This window comes from Falco rusticolus, chromosome 15, assembly GCF_015220075.1.
Source record: "Falco rusticolus isolate bFalRus1 chromosome 15, bFalRus1.pri, whole genome shotgun sequence".
In the NCBI taxonomy this organism is placed as follows: Eukaryota; Metazoa; Chordata; class Aves; order Falconiformes; family Falconidae; genus Falco; species Falco rusticolus.
The window spans coordinates 12,249,572-12,273,937 of NC_051201.1; the positions used below are offsets into that span (position 1 = coordinate 12,249,572).

The window sequence follows — 24,366 nt, forward strand, 5'->3', positions numbered from 1 at the left end:
AATGGTAACATGGAAGTCATTTTAATTGGGACAACTAATGTTGCTGTTAAGCAGCTGAAACTTTAAAGGCTTTGAATTTATAAAATGTACTTTATTCATCAAGGTATATGCTTTTATGCTGAGGCATCTTGTGCATATGAAATCAATACATTTGTACATCTTCAATACAAAATTCCCATCAGCGACCCAAGGCTGTTTCACCATTATTTGTGGTTTGCTCTCCTGTAAAGTTAAGCTGTAAATTACAATTAAAAATCAACCTAACACAGTTTATACAGGTACACATTGAAGAATGTAACAGGTTGTCCCCATATAACACGTTTTCCACAATATTTGTACTTTTCTGTTGAAAGCATAGTGAGGGGGTACATATTCTACTGTCTTGAGCACAAGCACATAGAGGCCTGCAGCAGCACTTGGTTCTTGTGGAAAAACACTGGGACTCTTGATCAAAACTTTTAACAAATTCAGTCAAAAAATGGAGAACAATGCTTTGAAAGGTCAGGTAGGTTCAGTCCTGGATTTGAACTTTGGTAGCCTGGGTCCTTTGTTAAAACATAAACTGCCAAATCTTACAGCTGCTTCAAATCATTCTTGCTGAATGGCTTTTAAAACAGTCTCTTTGTGCCTTGCCTCAGGATGTATGAAGGATGTCAGATTTAATAACTACAGAATCCCTCTGGACGCTCACGTGAAGGAGCTGGTGTCAGTATTAAGTGCCCAAGGCGTCAAAGAAGGCTGTTCTTCAGAGGCTTGTAGGAATAACCCTTGTAACCAGGAATTTATTTGTGTTGATTTGTGGATGATGCATGAATGCAGGTAATTAGTGGAAATAAAAGCATAAAACCCTCCAGACTGAGGTGGGAAAGGGTAGATGCTGAAGAAGGGTGCAACTTGAAGGGTGCCACTGGCAGTCTTAGCAAATCAGTTGAACCACAGTGAAACACTAAGCAAGGTGCCTTGCAATAGGCACCAGGTTACTGAGAACACTGCCCTTTTAGGCACTACCCTTAGCGGATGTAAATCAGTGTACCTCTGTGGATCCTGTAACAATTTCGGCTGCGTGTCTTAATTGAAAATGGTTAAAGGATAGCAGCAAATCTAGAATGTTTGTAAAACCTGAGAACCAGGAAAAAGGGGTATGTGTGCTGGAGCGGAGTAGAAAACTGGTGTGGCTAGCTGTCCTGCGGAGCTGGTGCTGTGCAATGGAGATGTGCTTTCTTTTGGTAGTGCCTGACTTCTTACTGTCTTAGGCTGTGGCCTCTGTCCCCTTCCAGGCTACCTGAACTGCATTAGAATCACTGCGTCACTGAGCTCAGCTCAGTGTTCTTGTGTGTGGCTGGGGTTAGGACAACAGTAATTTGAGTTAGTTGTGCTGTGAAGCACTTTAAGCGTTATGGACTGCCACTGTCTACACAAATGGAGTTTAATAGAGATGTATTTTCTTCTGGAAATTCACCGTTACGGAAACACAAGGAACATAGCATAGCTTGTCCTTCCTGGACAGAGCTGAAGACCCTAATCCAGCTATTTTTCACATGGGTCATCTCACAGAAGCCAGTGGAACTACCCGAGTTCTGAAAGCCCCAGACATAAGGGTTTAAAGTTGTGGAGTTCATTGTTGTATGACTGCTTTAGAAAGGACTGCAATCCTGGAATTATTCTAAGTAACTTACTTCTAGTAGCTACTTCAGAAACTGCATATAGAATGTCATCAAAGACCGTTTTAAGATCTTACATGCTGTCTTTCATGCCTACTTTCCTCAAAGTTTAATGGTTTCATTTCACATTTGTCTTTTCAGTTGCCCTCCTGGACACATGATCATGGAGAATGCCACTGGCAGACAGTGTGTCCACACTGCGTGTGCTGAGAGGCCCTGTAACTATGGTACCTGCATCTCGCTGTCACCAACCAAGTTCCAGTGTCACTGCCCTGATGGCTATACTGGACCTAACTGTGAAATCACACTGGCGATCTTCCACAAGGATACAGGCCTGAGCTTTAGTTCCGTGTTTGCCATCTGCATTTGCTTTTTGGCGCTGTTAGGTAGTTATGGCAACTACATCTTGTATTACCTTTGGTGAACTCATTTATACATGTTGTCCTGAATAGCTGTCATCTCATCCTCCTGCTGAAAAACTCAGTTTCTTAATGGAGACTTGACTCTGCCTTCATTTCTTTGCCATGGTCTCAGCTCCATCGGTAACCTGTTTTTCATCCCCGTGTGCATGTATTGCTACATGATTCAACATTTGTGTAGCTATGGAAAGTCTTTGCAGTTTTTTATTTTCTGCCCATTTTCACTTCATTGCTAAGGCACTGTTCAGATGCGTAATTGGAAGGGAATGCCATTGAACAGCAAGAGTGGAAATTGCTACCAGATAAGCATTGTTTAAAATACTACTGAGCATGAAACAGATTTTTTCTTTTTTAGTCTAGGAGAAATACACTGTCTGATAGAAATACACTTGGTCAGACGGGAGCAGTCTCTTGCATCTTCACAGTTGTGTCAGAGCTCCCAACAGCTGCTTTTGTCTTCCTCAACCATTTTCAGGCTTAGGCATTGGATCTCAAAAAGAAGAGGAAAGACAAAGAAGGATCTCACTAGGGAGGAAGGATCACATCTTCGAGTCCTTCTTCTTTGTTCAGGTTTCATGAAAGTTCACCTGAGCAAGGACATAGGATTTTTTTCGTGGCTTGTACAGTATGAAGTTTTATTCAGAAGTAGTAAGAGTATGAAAATGTGTTGTGGACTATTTTGAATCCCTCCTTGTAGCTACCTGAAATACCATCGTTTTCCCCAGCTCTGCTAGATACTATGTTTGCCATGCAAATATGAACAGCAAATAGCGTGGGAAGCTACCTGGTTTCACAGCTTTTGGAATCCCAGTTAGCTGAGGTTGATAATAGTTCGTTATGTTACAGGAGGGTGATTTTTGCTGGGTCAGAGCAGTTTTATTGTCAGTTGACTTTGTGTTGCTGCCTGTGCTTGACTGAAAAAACAATCTTTTACCTAATAACCCTGCTAATCTTTCCGTTCTAAATTATGAGTAAGAAACAGTTGCTATTAACCAAGTGGTGTGCATTGTTGTGAAAATTTGAGTAGATGTGGTTAACAATGGTATTATCCCACAACTGTGACTTGTTAGGGGAATTTTTAATAAAATCGCTTGTTCTCAAGATTTCAGATGTCCTTTCTCATACACAGCTCCTAGAAAGTGTCAGTGCTCTGAAAAGTGATCAATTCATGCAGCTTTAATTATAGATGTGTAAGATTCCAATTGATTAGAAAAGCTGCTTTTCTGATTACATCCTTTAAATTCAAGTGTGGGACCGTTTTGCAAGTAAATCAGTACCAGGGCGGCTGGTGTCACAGGCACCTTCCCTGCTCCCTGCCAGGAGGGGACTTCAGCTCGTTTTGTTCAGTTACAGACACAGCAATACCTTGGAGCTTGCAGCTGCCCTGACGCTGACGCCACGGACCAAAGAACCAATAACCTCCACAGAATGCTTCTAATGACAGCACTGTTTAATGACAGCTCAGGATCATAAGAAAATCAGGCAGGAGCTTGCACTGTTGGTGTCTGCGTGGAAGAAATGCTGTCTTCACTGGGGGTATTCTGGTTTACACTCTTGTCACGCTCTTGGAACGTGGGCTGTATTCATTTTAAGTATTGACTTTCTACTAGCGGCCACAGTGAAAGATTAGAAGAGTTGTAGAACATCGAAAGACTTCTTGAGTATCTCAAAATCAGCTCAGCTAAAAAAATGACTGTCAAAAAGTTGCCACGTGTGAAAATCTGTGGGACGCGTTCTGTTAATTGGGATGGGGCAGGGAGGAAGAGGTAAATACACATCTCAAATGCAGTGATTCAGCTTGAAGGGTGTAGCTACACAGCACAGTGCGGGGTGTAGACCTCCATGTAGACCAGTTTCAGTCCCAAGGTCATATCTATGTGCTGCCTACAGAACTGCAGTCTGCCATGTAGATACTCTGTAAGAGATTCTGCTCTCTTTAATTCACTGCACTCTTAGTTTATGCTTGTAGCCAATGGTTTGAGGTCTTACTATAAGCTGTTGTCAATTTCTCTAGAGTTGGTAACACAGTGGTACACAAGTTGCTATTTACATAACGTTCAGTATCTGATGGTGAAGTTTTACAACTGTCAGTGTGTAAAATGTACCTAGGCATGTAAGAAAAATGTTTTAATTCATGGATGCTAAGGCAAAGTGTGCCTGCTTAGGGTTTTACTTCCTAGTAAAATGTACAAAAGTAATTTCCTCTTCAGTCTCCTGTCTTCTTGTGCTTCATTTCTATGTCATTGCAGTACTGTCAACACGTTATTTATGTGCTGTATACACTCTCTTACAAAATTCAACTCGATACAGTGAGGTGTCTGAACACCACTTGGGTCATGCAGTTCTTGTACTTTAAAGGGTATTTTAAAATGCTCTTTAAAGGCCTTTTCTTCTGTCTTTGATGCTCACTTGTAACTACATTGAAGAGTGCAAAAATCAAACATTTGCTGAGAAACGCAGAACTACAGCCTTGCTGGCTCCGGCTGCGAGCCAGGGCTGCAGCGCTTGTGTACAGCAGCTGCTGCCTAAGCCAGCCTGCAGCACTCCTGGATGTAAACGTTGTATTTTTTTCTGACCGATGTTCTGTTTTGCCCCTGTGTGTTTACACAGCTCTGTTCAGCGCTGTATTCTTGTGGGCTCGCTGGAAGACTCGCAGAGGTCTGCACGGAGGAGTTCACCACGTATCTGCGCATCATGAGGATTTGGAGGACGTCAGAGAAAATATCCTCAACTACAATGAAGAAGGAGGTGGGGAACAAGATGAAGTAAGGATTGTTGTGTTGTGTTACGCTTAAGAGGGGGCTGCTGGCTCACCGTGCTGATGAAAACGTATTTTATGCTTTTCCATTATAGCTGAGGCCCTTAGTCTTTGTTCTGCCGACTCATTACTGCAGTTGGTAGATGAATTATTTGCAAGGTTATGTACACAAGGGGGTGTGCTTCTGAAGTGGAGATAACTGCTAATCGATTTTTAATTTGTCTTAAAGCAAATGATCCTGTGTGCCTATTTTAAAGTGCTGGTAGAGTGAGTTTAGCAGTAAAGACCTAGTAGCTGATGTGTTTGGTTTCATGGCTCAGGAGATGGCGAGGTTCTCAGTGGAAATTACTGCTGTAGCACCGAGGGCTTGAAAGAACCTGATGTGACCTGCTCTTTAGGGGCAGTCTCTTTCTGGAGACTGTTCATAACAGCAGGTATTCCGGCTCGACTTGCTAAGAAAGCAAGGCACTGTGTTCCTCTTAAGCCCCAAAGCACATGGTGGTTGTGGAATAACACTTCTGCATTGCTGTTTTGGGGAGAAATACACTGGTGAACACAAACTGTGTTCATACTTCCAGTAGACCAGATTATACTCAGAACATACAGTGTCAACATTTCTGCTAGCTGTTTTAAGGATTTCTACATGTCAGTGTAAGATGGAACTTTGAAACAAAACTGCAGATGCTCTAGAGGGGTAATTTAAATAGACTGTTTGCTGACCCACAGATGTTTGCCATGTTTAAAAAAGGTAAGGAACTGCATTGCCACCTTTGGAACTGGCCATTTCACAGATTCAGAAGGTGCTGTGACTCTGTAGAGGTAATACTAAGCAGGGCACTGCTGTGATGGGGCACAAGAAGATAGTGATCTAAAAAAAAAAAAATGTTAAATGTGACCTGTCCCAAATATCCTCAAGAATTTTTAGTTACAGTGATTTACAAGGCCACCTGAGAAAATACTCTTTCTTGTAGAGTACCCTTAATTTCTTGATGAATTAGTGTGACCATAATAAATAGAGGGACATTTTCCACGTGATAATGTAGACAGCTATATGCATAAATCCTGTTTTCCTTAACCAAATTAACTTCCTCTGCCATACTTGGCAATTTTACACCCAGAAATTTTACAGATTGAGGAAATCCACAGTTACTGTATGACATGTTTAATTACTTTGGGAGAGTTCTTAAAATACACTCCTTATTTTAAGCAGTGGAATCAAATTAGCAACTTCTGGTGATCTTCATCTGAGGCAATTACTCTGTCTTGAAGAAATGCTGCTTGGAGTGGAGCCTCTGTGGGTTCTGTATACTGTTCCTTAGTTATTCAAATTTTACAGTTGCTGGGATTGCAGCTAAAACTTCGCAGTATCTTTTTGAGTACCTAATTATTTGTCTAGATTAAAAAAAAATAATAAAAAAAGAACAAAGTACCCAGAATTACAATACCTTCATTGTATTCTCATGTTACCTTAACAAAAGGATCATGAAGGCGCTTGGACAAGGAAGTTTTGTCTTTGTAATGTTAGCGGAGGGTATGATTATGGGTACAAGAGGCTGTCTTACTAGGGAGTTTCCGCACATGAAATAAATAAAACTGTATCCCTCAGAGAAATGAGGAACCCATAGGAATTTTAGCAGATCAGTGTGCTACTGAGTATATACTTAACGCTGCTAAACACCGAATGTTGTTAAAAGCCAGCTTTGAAGCTAGAGGCAAGGATGGACTTGGCCTTGTAGGCTGCCAGCTAAGAATGGTATAGAATCAGAAGTCGTCTGTCATTTTAAGGAACAACTAATAGCAGTAAAGGATAATTTTAACATCACCCAGTTCACTGAAGGGAGGATCATGAATCTGTATTTGGACAAACTCCTATTTAAATGTTGTACGATGAAAAGTTGCCGTGGTGTGCGGATCATGCTGGTAGCCATGCTGTTGTAAAATGCTCATAGTGGGATGGATGTACCCTGCGCTTATTTAGAACGTGCCTAAGGTAGGCAGCTGCCCTGCAGGTCTTGCATCGTTCCTCTCTAACGGTATTTCCATTCTCCCAGAGTCTGACTAAGCAGCTGCTCTGTGTTACAGTCCTGTCCCGCACTCTCGTCTTGCCACCTACGTGGCTTCCTGATTGCAGGTGGGTTTCTTTTTGAAGCAGTTTTCTGCCTCCCCATTGAAATTCAGCAACACTCACCAAGATTACTTGGGATGATCTCTCATCTCAATTGCACAGTTATGTGCAATTCAGCATGCAAGAGAATAAATGTCATCCTTCAGAAAGTGCTGACTTGGCGGCTCTGTCGTTGACGGCCGCTGTTAGAGGAATAGCCTGAGCAGTACCAGTGAGCGCTGTTTGCTGTCGTGGGCTGTCTCGCACAGCCTCTTTGGCCTGTCAGCCAGTGCAGAGGCACAACCTTGCGATGGCAGGAAGGTGAAGGCTGCGGTGGGACACCACTTCGTTCTTTCAGCTGCCATAAAGATTCTGATCAGTTAATGCAATTAACACGTCTGCTATCGTAGCTTTAGTGACAGAAGCTGCGCTTCAGGAGCTGTGGCACAGTGATCAGACAGCATGAACTGCTGCTGCACCACGAGGGAATTTTTTTTTTTTTTTTTTTGTAATAGGTAGTCACTTGGCTTTTACAGCCATGCCACTTCCATACAACAGCACTAGCTGTTATTCCACAGGCTGATAAAATTTTAACAGAATTCACAGCAGATGTTTGAACTACTAATGCAGAAAGTTCTCTTTTAACAAGCTATTTGTGAATATCCTTTCTCCCTGTTGTTGCCAGACTCGGTAGCAGTGTTTAACGATGATAAAATATTTAGATCTGAATTTCAGAACAAAAATTGGGGCATTTCTGTCATTTTTATTTAACTTCTAATACAAAATTAGACTTGATTTTGAACCTAACTGTAGTAGTGCCGGTGTTCCTCATGCATTCATGTCTACAAATACTTCCAAGGGTGAGTGCCATGAGGACGGGGCCAGGCTTCTTTCAGTGGCGCCCGGCGACAGGACAAGGCGCAATGGGCACAGACTGCAATACAAGAAGCTTCGTATGAATGCGAGGGAGAACCTCCTCACCTTGAGGGCACACAGCCCTGGCACAGGCTGCCCAGGGAGGCTGTGGGGGTCTCCTTCTCCGGAGACATTCCAAACCCGCCTGGACCCAACCCTGCACAGCCCGCTCCGGGAGAACCTGCTTTAGCGGGGGGTGGGCTAGAGGAGCTCCAGAGGTCCCTTCCCACCCCGGCCACACCGTGATTCTTAGCTGCTCAGCGGGGTTTGACTTTCTTAGGCACACTGTAGGTGGCAGAGTTGGTTGAACAAGCCAACCCGTCACGTGTTCACACCAAACGGACTGCCTCAGGATGTACCTTCTTTATTTCCACTAGAACGTGAAATTTTGGGACCTACAAGGACCATTAATTTAACGTGAATGCTTTCTCACACCAGGATGCATACAACATGGCAGAACTGCAGGTGCCTATTCAAACCAGCCCAGCCTATTCTCTCTACAAGAAGAAAAAGAAACCACCAAAATGCAGCCGTGACTTTGGTGACGCGCCCCCAGGCACGCAGGAGCAGCCCGGACCACCAGCGCCTGCAGAAGCCTCTTTCGCTAGCGCAGACTTTGGTCAGTACCTGTCAGATGTTGTCAGAGACGCCGACCGCCACCTCCAGGCCGTACCCCAGGACTCGCTGCAGCTGTTCTGCACCGAGGGTGACAGCTCGGTTGCGAGCAGCCTGAGTACCCTCAGCTCTGCTGGGCCAGACGAGGGGGTGGTGTACGATGACATCAAAGCGTGGGGACCAAAGTTCGAGAAGCTGAGTGAACTGTACTCATGTGTAGGTGCAGAAGGCCTGTAGATTACCAGGCCAGCTTCACCGTTTCAGGAGCAAGGGTGCAGGACAGGTTTTCATGCTCGTTTTTCTTTCCCCTGTTATGGCAAGGCACTCAGATTCCCACTAACAAGCCACACTTTGCATCTAATTGCGAAATCCAGTAGTAGGACCTAACCTTGCAACATTCTGGTCATTTATATTTGGGGTTATGAACTTACTGGAAACAGTAAAGGGACAACTTGGGGTACATAGTCCTTCACACACAGTGTTTAAGAAATAGATTTTTTTTTTTGTTACTAAGCTAATAAAGGACTCCCTGCGAGATCCTGTGTACCTAAGCCAAGACGGTGCTCACAGTGTGAAGGAGGCATGCTGTGGGCACGCATTTCAGTAGGAGCTGTAGCAGTTATTTGGACAAAGCACATTGTCTTTTTCTTGTGGAAATGAAGTCCATGCTGTGTCACATCCATCTTGTTGCCCTGACTGAGCCTCAGTTAAAGCACCGGCTCGCTGAACGCGGTGCAGGTAGAGCCCATGGATCCAGGTAAAGGAATGAAGCAGCACGGATGGGGGTCTTTGAACTGTAGCTATACCTTAATGATATCACTTTTTGCTGTCACATAAACACAGGAACTGAATTTAGGCACAACACATCGTCAGCTGCTTGCAACTAAATACTTAACTGAAACCCCAGGTTTTCTATGAGACTAGTCTCAAAGGTCACTAGTTAGGAATTCCAGCAGCAAACACCACAGCTCACCGTAATTTCTCATTCCTAATGGGCTACTAAATTGAGCCTAAATGAAGGACCAGCCTGAACAACATCATTTGCATCTACAACGCCGCTCCTCGTGTTTTGCTAAACCGCCTTTCTCGTGTAAGAATTGAAAGAATTAGGTTTGAGGGGCTGGAGACTGACACTTTTAACAGCAGCACTAACCAACTGCAACTGCAGCCAAGTCATGCCTTGCCAGAAGGGGCTGACTGAGGATACAGAGGGATTTTCAGTGAAGAAAAAACCCAGCATCCCTTGGATGTTGTCAAAATACCTAGTGTTTTTAGGATGTCAGAAGACTGACGGTCTTCCCTGTATCAAAGAACTTCACCCAGCACTGGGACTTCTAAAACAAAACCCTGCCAAAAATCTAATAATTCCAAGATGGTGATTTTCCAAAACTCATGATTGATAGCACGTATCACACAGGCCTCCTTCGGGCACGTTTTAGTAGAAAATCACAATCAACTGGGGACAGAGAAACCCAGGGAAAAATCTAACAGTGGTTGCAGGGGGTGGAATACTATGCTTTAAATTATCACCCCCTTTTTCAGACCGTTTAATGTCCAGCTAGTATTCTGGATTTTGTTTTAGGTTTGACTATTTGGAAAAGAGAAGGCTACAAAAAAAATTTTTTTTCGAGACCATTTGTATATCTAAATGGAGTAAAGTGCAGCAAGAACAATCAACAGGTTTGATTCACAGATGGTGCATAGTCTATGATGATTTTGGTGCTTTAGTCTATGATTTTGTAATTTTACAAATTCTGTAAATTTACAAATACCTGTGACGAAACAGGCTAGAATATCCTGCAGTGTTCACAAAAGTCAGGTACGTCAGCTTCTGCATTTCATGATCGTAGCAGTTGCAAACAAGATATGGAAAATAAACTCAGCATATATTATGCACAGAAATCTATTCCTTCCCCAAACAGCAGTAATTTTGTCTGCATACCTCGTGTTCTTTCCATAACTATGGATATACTGTCATTTTGGCTGGTTTTGATTTAATTTAGCTTGTAAGCTCCTTGGGGCAAGGACTGTCTATTTGCCTGTGGAGTGTCATGTGTCTCCAAGGCACCGTATAAATAATAAATAAGGCTTCTATATATGTCTCTTCTTTGTATAAATTTAAGGTTGACTAAACTTGGACTGTTGAATTAGTTCTTTCTCAGCTTTGATCAGATGCTTCCACAGCTGTGCGCCACGCGTGGTGTTCGGGCTGCCAAGCTGAGGGAAGCAGCAGTCGCCTCTCGCTGATGTGTGGGCTCAAGCTCCAGTTCCACGCTCAGAACCCCCGTTGCCGTTTCCGAGCGTGGCCCAGCGCTGAGCTGGCTGGGGCCACAGGCGGTACTTGCCTCAGCCCGGGGCTCTTTGCCAGCTCTAGGAGGAAGCAATACTTTACAGTCAACAGAATTACTCGAGTTGTGTTACCCACAGCCATAGTCCCTGTTCTGAGATTTTAGGCACTGAGAAGCTGACGCGTGGGCTGCGCACTGTGATCCGTAACGTCCACTGTGTGCGACAGGACACGTGCACCAGTACGGACGGTAAGTGGTCAAAAGATCTCCAGGCTTGATGGGCGGGACAAACCACAGCTCAAAACACTCCAGTTATTTGCTGCCGCCTTCTTCCCCCGCCTGTGATCTTAGTTCATTCCCACGTGAAGCCCCAGCTGAGGTTTGCCACACAAGGCCATCGGCAGAGGAGCCAGCGGTGCTTTGCTCTGAGTGCCCCCGTTAAGCCAGTTACTGTGCACCTGGGAAAAACGTCACTCACCTTCCCCAGAATGTGACCGAACAGCCCCACTACAGAGTAGTCTGTGATACGGAGGGCTCGGCCCCATTTGGTGAAGCTCCTACTCCAGCCGCCAAGTGCCTGCCTGCTCACCAGGTGAGAGTAAAAGCACAGCGGTGGTGGGTGGCGGGGCTGTGCAGGCACAGCTGCGGGGCTGCTGCGGCTCCGGGGCGCCTACTGCCCTTCCCACAACCCGAACCTGCTGCTCTACTACTGCTTTTTCCCCTACTACAGCTATGGCGTTAATCTGTAAACAAACATAAATAACAACAAGCACAACCCCAGGGCTGCTGGTGTAACTGCGGGCAGCCGTACGTTTTACAGAATGTACAGTATCAAACCAAAGGTCAGAGAAGCATTTTGGAACTGCTATAGGAACTGGTGTAGATACAGTCCCAGTAACAGGACAGACTCGTTCCCAGCTGTCACGCCCTATTAAAACCTACTTTTTCTAGGGAGTACTGATTAGTTAATTTAATTTGCATGATGCTCTTTCAATTACTGTGCAATTTCTGAAATCCTGTCTTCAGTTGTTCTGCATTTACACGTACAAATACTTCAGTACCTCGACAAAAAACCCTCACCCCAGTATAGCACTGACATCACTCAAGGACAGGAACAGCTGGCTGGACAACAGAAAGCTTTGCAATGGGTGAGGGGAGAAGAAAAAACACTGAATAATAATAAAAAAATAATCACTGGGTCCCTAGGTAGTGGGATTTTCTGTAATCTGGTACTTCTATTAATCTTCCATGTTCTTTACAGACTAAACATGTAGTAAGAACATTTTATTTAGTATAAAATATTTGTAAAGGTCTGAAATTTAAATAATCATGTGGATATTAGTATTTAATCTGTCTGCCTGTCAACTATGTTAATCTTTGTTTTTCCCCTTTTAAAATAACATTCCAAGTATATACCACGTAGCCAAGCCATAGGAAAGCCGATTGTCCTCAGGTCTGACCTACTGGCAAGGACCAGCAGCTTTAGAAGGGAACGCGTGGCTGTAAAAGGAGCAGGATTAGGTAAGCAAAAGTAAATTGAGCATTTTCTTAATTATAGAAATGCTAAAACCCATGGCCGTTTCTTGCGGATTTCAATAACTAGTTTGCACCACACGATCGGTAACTTGATGAGCAAGGTTTTGAGGAGCCTGGTTCTCTGGAACCCCAAATCCCCTCTATGCAAGCATACCATGTTATGACCACATTTCATTAATTAAACTAATTTAGAATTCCTGTCTGTACCTGATTAACACTGGTGACGAAACTCCCCAAAACCTCACTTTAAGAGCAATACTACACATGCAAAGATACGATGGCACTCGGGCACCACACACGAGAAAAAGCCGTGCTGGCCAGTTGTACGCATAGCTCTGCACACCCTGCTTCTCCCTGCTGCCACGAGCGCCCAGACTTAAAAGCTTACCTCTGTCAGGGCACCCTAATTCAAATAAAGCCCGTGATACACGTGATTTTCCTCTCCCAAAGAACACGCGTTTCTTTTCATTGCGTTAAGAACACTAAAGCTTGAGCTACAATGCGGAAACAAGCAGATCCCCATCGGTCAAAGCAAATTACGTTTACCTAAACTGAGTAACCGCCTCAGTCCACTGACCTTGCTAGAGTTACAGGTTATTGGGTGGCCGGTACACATCACGGCTGGTACGCCTTTAATGTGCAACAGAGGAGTCCAGCAGGCTGTTAAAAACAACAGGTGATTCAGAAAGTCAGTGATGCGATGTAACGAGCTCCAGAAAAGTCAAAACTTCCTGCTGAGAAATACTTTGCTTTCCTCCATATGGACCGGAGCAAAGCCGATGCCCTGACTGCACCTTGCTCAATCCACCCCAACATAACAATAATCAAAAAAATGATCTTCAAATTCCACATTTTATTTAGTATACAATAAGTCATTACATCTCTTTACAACGTCTTATAAAATAACTGTTAGATTTCACCGGCAGAACACTGAAACAAGAAATGAAAATATACTTATGGATCTCAAAGGCTTTTCTCCCCTAAAACCACTCTGGCTACTTGATAACGTTTTGGCTCCGTCATCTAAGAAACCCCAATTCATACCACAGTTCCACTAACAACGTGCAGCTCGGAAGTCCTTGCGGACAACAGGTAACGCGCACAAGAAGCCACGACGGTGCCGTTCCCATTGGCACTTGTAAGACTTCGGTACAGGCATTGCCAGGAGGGTTGTTCTGGGGGCAGGTCACAGTTAGTACAGGGCCAACGGGCCGGCGCTGCCACAGCAACCCCTCGGGAATAAGGTGCATCAGGGTGACGTAGGTCATTTCAAAAAAATTGCACATTTTAAATGCAGTGAATACAGACCACAACGAGACGTGGGAAGTTGAGAAAATGGGTATTAGGCAAGTAAACCGCCACCTACCTCTGAGAAACCTCAGGCTCTGACACCCACCTCCAGGAAGAGAACCGCAGCCCTTGCCACCACCAGCCCCACAGCCCCCTACCTCAGGCAGCACCTCCAGCGGCTCCAGCCCTCCCCAGCATCCTCGCCCCGGCGGGCAAGCCTTTAAATCAGGGACAGGGAGGCAGCTGCTCCCTCTCTCCCGGGGTTGTGTTGCCCTCCTTTGAGCTGGTAAGTGGTTTTGTTCCTTGGCGTTTTCTATTTCACTGTTTTACAGAGATTGGTCTTCTGAATGCTGCACTATGCAGTCACTGAAATACGCCCTTCGCTCAAGTATTAAACCTTTCTGATGCAGGAACTGTTGGAACGGTTTAGAAGTGCCACAAGCTACCTAGGCTTTAAAGACTGAACTGCAACAGTTAAAACCACCTCAAAACCACTCTGTACCTGATACTTGAAATTTCTGGTGTGCTACTCTGAGGGGTGTTTATGTTGGAAGGAGAAACTCTGTTACAGTGGTGGTTCTGGATCATGACCACCACTGGCTTTCACCTTCCCTAAGACCCAGGGTAGCTGGGAGTCCATTTTGTTTAAAAACAAAACAAAAAAATGTGCACTTAACAGTTTCTACAAAAAGGTTAAATTTCTCCTTGGCAATATCCATCAGAGATTGTATTTTTGAAAAAAGTCTATTTAAAAATAATTACCATTACAGTCCAGACTTCTTAAGTCTCAGCTGCTGCCACCTACAAGTAAATTCTGAAAATGCAAGGGTACCGCTGGAGCCTGGGATCTCATTTCAATCTGAGGAAAGTTACTGCACCTTTAAAGAAAGATACAACCACATCTTAAAATAAGACAATACAGCCTAGACATACTTTACCTCACGTGTGCTTGTTTTCAATTGCTGTAAGGCACTCATCGAGGAATTCACTGACCCATGCTTTCAGCAAGAACAGGCATGCATCATTACAGGCCTAATTAACGTTTTAATACTGATTAAAATGTTTTATTACTGTATTATGTTAAACTGCAGTGGTCTCCAACCTCATTAAGGGACACAGGCTAGAAATTACTCAGGAGTTTCAGCTGCTCAGTTTAACAGCCTAGCTACTGTCACCGTTTGATTTAAATACACTCTGATTAAAGCACACTTTCCTTTCCTGATAGCGTGAAAGTGCAGAAAGATGTTGAACATTGTTTAATGAGTATTTACTGAATATAAAATTGTTTGAGCATGTGACATAACCATCACCATCTTTTCAGTAATTTACCTTAGTACAACTGAAAAAGAAAAACCCTTAAATCACTTGGAATTGGAACACAGCTCAGTTGTGAAAGCTAATCTCATTACACATCTTGATTAAATTAAATGTGGAGTTTGCCATCAGTAGCGCTTTAAGCTTCCCATCATTAGAAATTAATTGCAGTGGTAATTATTAGAACTGAGTTATTTGCACAGGCCACAGACACTCTTATAGGTGTTCAAATGTTAATTCAACATTGGCCTAGAGGCACTTGATTATTACAGTTCTGTTCTTCGTAAGAAATGATCCCAGTGGATGTCTAATTACAGTTGGAGAGTGCTGTTAGACTTTCAATCAGATTTAATCTCTTAATTTCAATATAAAACCAAAGCAGTGCTAAAACCCAGCAAAAGTCACGTGTCATTTACATAGCATTTAGAAAGTCAATACAATTCATGAAGTTCTAGCCGGTAAAAAGACAGAGGGTACAAACAAATCACAAAATTCTCAGGGTTGAGACCCGTCTTCACTTGAACTTCCAAGCCAACTTAAAACAACTGTAGTCTTTTTTCTTTTTTTTTTTTTTTTTAGGATAAAGAACAAGGACACAATGATTTTGTGCTAAAATATATAGCTTAGTGTCTAAACTAATGTAAAGCAAAGCTCTAATACCTGAATGCATTTTAAATACCTAAGTTTCCTGCCGAATTTAGAGATTAATTTTTCTGTTGTAAGGGTTGGCAGTGTTCAATTTTGGTATCCTACTGGAATTCACACGGGGAGAAAAAGGGTCCCCTGCAGGTGTAGAAAGCAAATACAGAAAACAGTGTTGTCAGAATCCAAGCTGAGAAAATTGTTTTTTTGTTTGTTCTGAGCACTTTATGAGGCTACAAACATGCAACATGTATCAAGCATGCTCCAACTTTTATTCTCATTAGAAATACATAACACTCCATCATTAAATGCTTAATGTTATAAAAAGTACGTTTCTGCATCACTAAAAGTGCTGGACAATGATTAAAGTTTCACTCTTTAAACGCGTTTCCTGATTCTGCACTCACTGATTCTGCACTCACACTCACGAGCTTGGAAACTCATATCCACATACGTTCCCAAGGAATTCAAAAAGGAGGCACTGAAAGAGCACAAGGATCTGTCTGAGAGGATCAGGCTGTAAGACAAAACAATTTTTGTGACTCTTTTCAGGATTCACAGAGATAATGCATACTCAGTATAGGAGCAGCATGGCCTGCTTCCATTGAATTTGTATCATTTTATAGTAAAAACCCAAACTGCTGAGCAGAACTTTATAGGCTAGCTCTTCTGCAGTGGTTGTGCAGGCTGCTCATTTTGTGTGTCTTCCCATCAGTTAATACTCAGGATATAATTGTTTTCCTGTTTTCAGAAGGTCAGACTTTATTATCAAAATGGCCCCTGCTAGCATTTATTTATGAATCTATGAAAATTTTGGCAACATCAAGAACGTTATCAAAACTAAACTGTCTAAAAAAAAATCACAGTAATTAAACAAGAAACCATCAATGCAAAATGTCTTACAAATGTAACATGTTTGTAAACTTCTGCATTTTCTAATGTGGGTCCTAGCATTAAAATAGTGAACTTGAAGCCACGGTTGGCAATGTTATTTATGCTTAGCAAGTTTGTAAACGTGGAATGTTTTGTTTTGAAACACTCTAGTGAAGTGTATGGTATAAGAAGGCAGGTTTTTTTTAATTTCCTCACAGAAGCGAGGATACAACGAAGGTTTCAAATCGGGTTCGTTCTCTCCCAAACCATCCATGATCTGCAATGAAATGGAACAGATTTGTGAAGTATCTTTAGCCAGTTCACAGTTACAGGCAATAACAAGAAGCTAAAAACAACCTCAGGAATACATTCAGAGGGTCAGGTGGGCCAGATTTGTTAAAAGCGACTGTATGAAACAAGTGGGAGGCAGAAAATAACATTAAACCAGTAAGATTTATAGTATTGTCTCTATTATGGATAAAACCAATTTGGCAGTGGTACGTATGGGCTTTGGGTTAGCCCCAGAAATGCTTGAAAACTCCCGGCACAATGGAGTGATACAACTGTCTGCTGAAGCTATGAAGTGATTCACACTCTCGAAGAAGACACCATCTGTGTGTTGCTAACCTGAAGCTCATCATGAAGTGATACTTATTTTGCCCAGGCTGAATCCCTCCTTTTTTATTAACAATTACCCTTAAAAGCAAGCAGTGTTCACTGTGGTGATTTTGAGAATGTCTAAAGGCTCCATTAGATTTTACTTCCCACACTCATGATGAGTGGAAATAACCCAAGCTACTTCATCTCATAGTTTTACTTCAAAGAGAAGTTAAGCAAAATGTGTTTTCTTTATAAATCTCGTATATAATACTTACATGGCCATTAGCTATATCAAGTAAGTCACGTAACCGACACCCTCTACTGTGTCTTCTTTCGTAACAAATGCTGTCCTCTAGGATCACATAGTCTGTGCCAAAGGATCGCAGTATTCTGTACACATCCTCAGGAGACCTCTTGGCATACATCTGATAAACCTACAGAAGAAAAGTAAGCTGTAAGACACATTACCGTTATTTCTTTGTTTGCTCTTTCACGATTCCTTTATCATAAACCACGGAAAGAACCGAGATTGGTAATCCATGTGATTTGAATCCAGTATTTTAAAAAAATTAAATGCTTATTCAGTAGCCACTTGAGTTTCCATGTTACGGCTAGGGTGATGCACAATAGCGTTGCTGCAGACTACAGGAACACTGGATGGTGCTGCTGTCTGCAGGAAGGCCTTGGTAGATGTCTGTAAAGCTTTCAGAATGTCTAAGCTATACCTATATATACAGCTTTGTCTGGAGTTTCTCAAGGTCATTTCTACATAAAACATCACATGCTAGTCTGGAAACTGAAGGGAGTATCAGGCAAATTGGGAACAGCTCCATGTGGGTTTAACAGCCCAACTGCGCAGCAGGACGTATGAACACCAACAGCACCCACACCAGCGCAGCCAGACCAGCCTGAGTACCCAGGCACAGTTATTCAGAGGTAACACCAGCTGCCAGAAGGGAGTTAGCATATGCCCCAAGCACTGAAATTACTGAATTCTGCAACTGTATTGAAAATAAGTTAGTTCAATGAGTAAAGCACGTGATGTCATTTGCAATGTGCCAATTGGAGATTGCGGTGTTTTCTGGAATGGAGCCACTGATGTGGGTAAGAATTAGCTTAAGCAATCAGAATACTCTTACCTGTTTTGTTCTCTCTCTCAGATTCTTATCCTCATAATGGGGATGATTAGTTAAGGTCCGTCCAGTGCACAGTTTGACTCCGGCTAATAGCTGCATGCTCCCAGCAAACACTGCTGTGTTTGGAGTGTTTGACCTAAACAAATGTTGATAAGTCTGAGGAAGTCTCTCTGTAAGGGCATCTTTGCATTGCTTGTTACAGATCAGAAGGAAAAAAAAGACTGAAAAAATATTTTCTGCCTCTCCTCTATTCAGGGAGCAACTGTTCAAGCAACTGAAGTTTTCTTCAAATATGAAGCAGATAAATCACGTTAATACTCTCTAACTGCAAATAAAAATTTACTATGCACTATAAGTAAATTTAGGGAAGACAGGATCCTGAAAATTTCAAACTACTTCCATAGTTCATATGTTTCTTGGGTTCATACAGCTTCTGAATATTTGTAGATTTCTGTATCCTAATTCTTTTAATATTTCAAGAAACTTACTGTGACTTACATCTGTGTCTGATATATAAGGTATTCTATACAAAATGTAACCTGAATGCTAAAACTTCTTGCTACTGTCCTGGCATTCACCATTCACTTGGAATGAAAACTTTGTTACGTGAGACAATAATCCTCCTATTATGACAACTGTGGGAAGTCAATTACTAAAAAAGTCACCCCAAATTGCAAAATGCGGGGCAGGGGGATGCAGAAGATGCCACACAGAAATGCTGTCATTTACTGGTACTGTGATCTCATCCAAAATTCAAAGCCAATGTATAGAATTGTTACCAAAATAACAGTCTTGGTATTTCTCAGCGTGGTTTAAATACCCATACTGAAAAAAATGATTTTTCGCTTACCTTCCCCCCAACAAGTTTACCATCTAAAATACATGTAAAGACACAACAGAAGGGCATAGCAAAAAGATAAAAGTAAAAATGCACGGCACCACAGAGTACTTGATCTAGATGAATTAAAAATGGTCATAGTATGCGTAAGTGTTTTCTAGTGCTTAGGTAGGCATATAACCATGAAAATTCTACGAAGACTAAAACAACATAAAGCAGCATACACTAAATCAAGTAAAATGAAATTAGCAAGAAATGTGAATAGTTGCCTAACATCCACATATGGCACCTAGAGTAGACAAGTAAGTGTGACACGTCGGGGTGTGCTTTAGGGAGCCTTTTGAACCTGCAGCTCTGTATTCAGTTGTCTTTAAGATCCATGATTGGCTTGAAGATGTTAAGAGACAAATATTAAACTTTAATATCGCCTTTCAAGTGATTATGCTTAGCAAATGAATTAATAATTACAAACCTTTCCTAAAAATTCTTGCACTGGAAAGTTAATCTCATCTAGGAAGGACAGAGATAGTATTAATAGGCTAGTTTAACTTTACTGATAGGCTAGTTTTTCAGCAGTTTATAAAATCGGTTTCATTTTAAAGTCTGAAAATATTTAAACTCATTTAAAATGTCTTTTTTTACTGAAAATATTCAAAGCTGCAAGTGTCATGAAGTAAATGTTTCATTAAAAGAAATGAATTTGTCATAGAATTTAATATTATGCAAATATAACGGCCCTGACAGGCTGTCAGCTACGACTCACCCGTAAATCTGCAGCAAAGCACAATTCTTTAGACTAAGCTGAAAAGAACGTGGGCTAGATTCACAGAGGGGCTTGGTAGAGCTAAGGCACCTAAACGAAAACAATGATGTTCAAAGCACCTTCAACATGTTTCTGAGTTTATGCCTGGGCCAGGAAACTTCCAGCGCGAAGTCTGCTTCTGTGTTTGTTCTGATTTTATAATGCTCTGCAGTACTTATCTCCTGACTTGGCCTTATCAAGGCAATCCTGCACCTCTCCTTCCTTAAAAGCTCAATATAACACAAACTGGCAGAATGAAACTTTCTTAACCCCCCCCTCACAACCAGTACCAAAGGCAAAACCACAAGAAAACAAGCAAACAAAAGAGGCATTCCCGAGAAACAGCCTGCAGGAAACGGTGATAGTGCCCTCGGTCTGTAACTTACTGGTAAAAATGCCTGTCGAGAACGTAGAAGATGCAGGGCTCAATTCCTCCCCTTTCTAAAAGCACTCACTCTTGCCCGGAAGGGGTGAAATATAGCTGAGCACGTTCATTATTTATTTATCAGGTATTAAGAGTTTTGCCAGCACTTGCTCCTCTTCCTCTACCTTAAAAGCAACGTAGTGACCCTCGCTTAATTTTTCAAAAACCTGGCTTTCATCCCTTGGCCCTGGTTAGAGATCAAACCCAGGTATTCCAGGTGGGAGCAGGCACTGCCCTGCGACTCAGCGTCACACGTCTGAGGTCCTAGCTAATCCCAGCCTGAAGACGCACCCCTGTCCGTATTTCAGTGGGGCCAGCTCGGGCAGCTCCCAGAGCGACGCGTGCCACCACCCGAGCCATCGGAGACACTCCCTCACTCTCTTCCAATGCCAAGAACACAAACCTGACACTGCATTTCACTGGTGTGGACAGACACCTGGAAGCTGGGAGGTGACACAGCTTCACGCAGTGTCTGCCCGCCTTAATTACAGCTCCAAGAGCTGCAGCTGGTGGCTGTTATCGAGCCTTTATCTTGTGGAAGAGCCGCTGGAGGGAGAGGTGACAAGGAACTGGGATCTTCCAGGTGCAGGAGGATCCCTACGTTCCCTGCTGGCTTTCTCGAACACTCCTACCTGCGTCAGCCCCTAACTGCGTCCGAGGCAGCTAATGCGCTTCCAACCACTGAATGACGCTTCTCTCTTACAGAAAAACGAAGCAATTTTTACAAATGTCTGAACAAATGATGTATAAAATGAAAGGATAATTTGGTTTTATAGCTTTCTGCCAAGCTCCATACCACACTGCCCAACCTGCAAACAATTTATTCTGTACGAAATGTCACTAAATAATGACAAGGACTTACAGGTCAAACTGATTTACATTGCATAATTTAAATGTCATTCCAAGCAGACCTGATGGCATTTTGAACAAATAATCTCATTTATTTTTGAAGCTCTAAGCTTTCAACAAGTTAATTACAGCTGAACTAATAGGTAAACTAAGCGCTACAATACATCATATGAAGCCTTTTTTACCTACACTTTAGTATTGATAGAATTCTCTAAATTCTTAAGAATAACTCATTAAAAATAAAAGGGTTTTACAGGAACTACTTGCACAGACTCTAAAAATGATACTAATTCTTCCTCTTGACTTGCTAAAGAATTATTGTGAGTTGGTTTTAAGGAAGCTCTACAGAAATAGCCAACGTTGCAATTACAGGTTACATCATTAGAAATAAAACGGCCGTTTCTATTCAAAGTCCTCCACAGTTCAGCTCCGGAGTTGGCTTTCAAAGCCACAAAATCTGACAAATTTCAGATTATGCCTTCACTAGCGCCTGGGTGTGATAGGAATCTACAAAGCAAAGGGGTTCTCAAACATGCCACGTTAGATTTTTTTGTTGTTCTTCTTTAAAAGAAAGTCTTTTTATTTGCAGGATGCTATATCAAATATTACAAGTTAAGCTGCAAATGACAGGCAGTAAAGCATATTCAGTCAAACTGTCATGGTTCTTTTTTTTCCCTCTGGTTTGGAAAGACTGAAAATTGCAAAAATGGAAAATGACAGCCACAAAGAAAAGAGCAACAAGATGCATTTTTGTTAGTCCCAGCCTCTATTTTATGCATGCATATTTTTTTCACATAAAGAAGTGCACCTACATAGCTGGTATACACCTAGTTCTCAGGCACTATCAAGTTCATGCCTGAATTCTATTGACAAATCAGTCAATGACAAAGGATAAGCCCAAAAGTTTAAGAACAGTAATTAAAAAAAAAAAAAAAGGTGTAACATTGCCTTTAAAGTCTGGAATATGTGTCGAATTCAGTGTGATTACCCTTGAAAATCAGGCATGTAAGAGAAAAATTGAAATTTATAGCTGGCTTGAAATTAAAATATAGCCATTAATATAAATTACTAAATGAAAGAGCCACCATTGTAACATGGGCATTCCATTTTTGTAACCTTATAGAAGCTTTTGGAAATTTGTGGGGTTTCCACTAATAAAAAAATTTGCCTGCTGGTCCCCCACACCTGATTCAAATACAGTTGACGTACAACTATACTCTGCCAAATCTCAGTCTCAGTTAACTTTTCCACTGTTTTGGCTGTTGTCTGAGATTTCTAGGAAGTTTTTCTACAATTTTTGGTAACTGCTTATGAAATATTCCACAATTCTAGATAGGTTTCCCCTTTAAAGGCAGAAGACATTGCTTCTTAAACACTTACCAGAAGTAAAGAGAGTAGGGAAGTTCACGCTATTGATTTGCTCATTCTACTGATATTCTTCCCCATCCCACAAATGAGCATGTTGTTCCTGTTGTCTTAGGGAGAAAGACCAAAACTAAGAATTTTAATATACCTCCCATCTGGGAACACAGCTGTGAACTGTCCCTGGGTCACTGGCAGGACCTTCTTGACTTTTTTTTAAATAATTTATTTATTTTAAAATAAAAGCTAAGAAAATGAGGTGCTAGGTAGGAAAAAGCAAGAGACTGGGATATGCAAGATCATTATATAAAAAATCGTGCACTGCAATAGAAGCAGTCCAATACTATCCAGTAACTTTACTGTAAAGATATAAACCAGTATATCTTCTTGAAAATGCTATGGTAATTTTAATAAGGGGAAGAGTGAAAAATACATCTGCGGACACTTCACAGTGGACAGACTAATAGTTGGCTATTATTCAGACTGTGCATTTGGACAAGTTAATATGATTTAGATCGAAGCAGACAGAAGGGTTTTCTTGTTGTGGAGAGATTGCAAGACAGATGAGTTTTTCCTAATTCACTGCTATACATGACAAATTAGAGTTTCTCATACTGAGTTTTAATAATGAATGATTAGTTCCTGACACCAACCTTGACAGATCATTAACTACAGCAGAACTATCAAGTGTTAGTACAGTAAAATATTTTTCTTACACATCAAAACTTAAGAAAATCTGCCCCACTTTGAGAAACTTACCATAAATTTTGTTGACTTCTATTTAAAGCATAGATAATTAACTCTTCTTTACAGCAATAACATTCCTAAACACAATAAATTCTAAGTAGAAAATTTCCCTCTGTAATTGTCTGTCATGACTTAAAATGAAAAGAGGACAAGCACCAGTTTAGCATTCTCAGCACTAAGAACGTATGAAAAATTATTCTCATCAGCTCCAGTCAAATCCAGTTCACGGCTGGGAATAACTCCACATGCATATTTTATGTATAAATCTCTATATAACTCTATATATTGTACACAGGAGACCTGAACTATCAGACATTTACCATCTTTTAATAAAACAGTAGTGCTAAATGGAACTGGCTGGCAAACATTAGTCACCAAAACATGTCAATATGGCAGCAAAGATTCTAAATGATGGTAAAAAACATGGCCTGTTTTCGAAATAAGTCACTGAAGGTTTGTAATATATTCTACTTCTAAATTACTCCTTCTAGTTTATGCGTTAAAGAAATACAGCACTACAAAGTGTAAAAATGTTGCTATGGGTAGAACAGACTGGGCAACTGGTTTCACTGAAGTTCATTGCATATGAAAACACAATCAGGGCTCTAAGGAAATACCTCAAATGGATCAATTTTGAATGTAGTAAATTCAGATTTACTTTCAGAATGTTTTCCTCCAGAACATGAAACTGATTTTTTTTTATAAAAAAATCCTCTTTGTCAGAGTTCCAAATAAATACAAGTCTCAAAAAAATCTCTGTTCAGAACTTAACCTGAAAGTTTTTCGTTTTACTCTATGTTATAAAGAACATATCTCTTAAATTCACAGTCCTCCAGAGAACTTCCTACCTGGCCCTTTTTCTCAGGATCTTCTACATGCAGTATTCCAAATCGTTTCCACCTAAAAAATACCTTCCCATGCTCTGTGAGAAAGTGGAAGTGATGAGGTGGGGCTGGACTGATTAACTCATATCCTGAAAGAGACTCTGCACCTGTGCTTAGCCGTGGTGAGTTCGAGTTCAATTACAATTTTGTTTATAGTTTAGAACACATGCTGGGATTAATTCTAATAAGTATAAAGAACTTAGATTGTTTCAAAGTTCAAGAAATAGACTGTAGAATACAGATTTTCCACACCTACAACTATACAGCCAATAAAGTTGAAAAGGGAAGGACATCAGGTTGGTGGGAAAA

The 24,366-nt window shown here is 41.6% G+C and overlaps 2 protein-coding genes across 9 annotated transcripts in view; one reads left to right on the forward strand and one right to left on the reverse strand.

Annotated features, from left to right (window-relative positions):
* Window positions 1-12,364, forward strand: part of LOC119157655 (neural-cadherin-like) — a 68,393-nt gene extending 56,029 nt beyond the window's left edge. The window contains exons 30-33 of one of the 6 annotated variants that reach the window (XM_037408729.1): window positions 639-819; window positions 1,803-2,047; window positions 4,691-4,845; window positions 8,296-12,364. In XM_037408729.1, coding sequence (XP_037264626.1) covers window positions 639-819; window positions 1,803-2,047; window positions 4,691-4,845; window positions 8,296-8,709 — 995 coding nt within the window. In that variant the 3' untranslated portion in view covers window positions 8,710-12,364. Of the gene's footprint in view, window positions 1-638; window positions 820-1,802; window positions 2,048-4,690; window positions 4,846-8,295 lie in introns of those variants that run through there. The other 5 variants (XM_037408730.1, XR_005107623.1, XR_005107622.1 and 2 more) reach the window with 5 other exon arrangements.
* A 765-nt stretch (window positions 12,365-13,129) lies between these two features.
* Window positions 13,130-24,366, reverse strand: part of DPY19L3 (dpy-19 like C-mannosyltransferase 3) — a 37,566-nt gene continuing 26,329 nt past the window's right edge. For all 3 annotated transcript variants that reach the window (XM_037408733.1, XM_037408734.1, XM_037408735.1), the window contains 3 exons: window positions 18,155-18,287; window positions 17,291-17,449; window positions 13,130-16,692 (listed from right to left, as the gene is read on the reverse strand). In XM_037408733.1, the coding sequence (XP_037264630.1) occupies window positions 16,531-16,692; window positions 17,291-17,449; window positions 18,155-18,287 (454 nt within the window). In that variant the 3' untranslated portion in view covers window positions 13,130-16,530. The remainder of the gene's footprint in view (window positions 16,693-17,290; window positions 17,450-18,154; window positions 18,288-24,366) is intronic.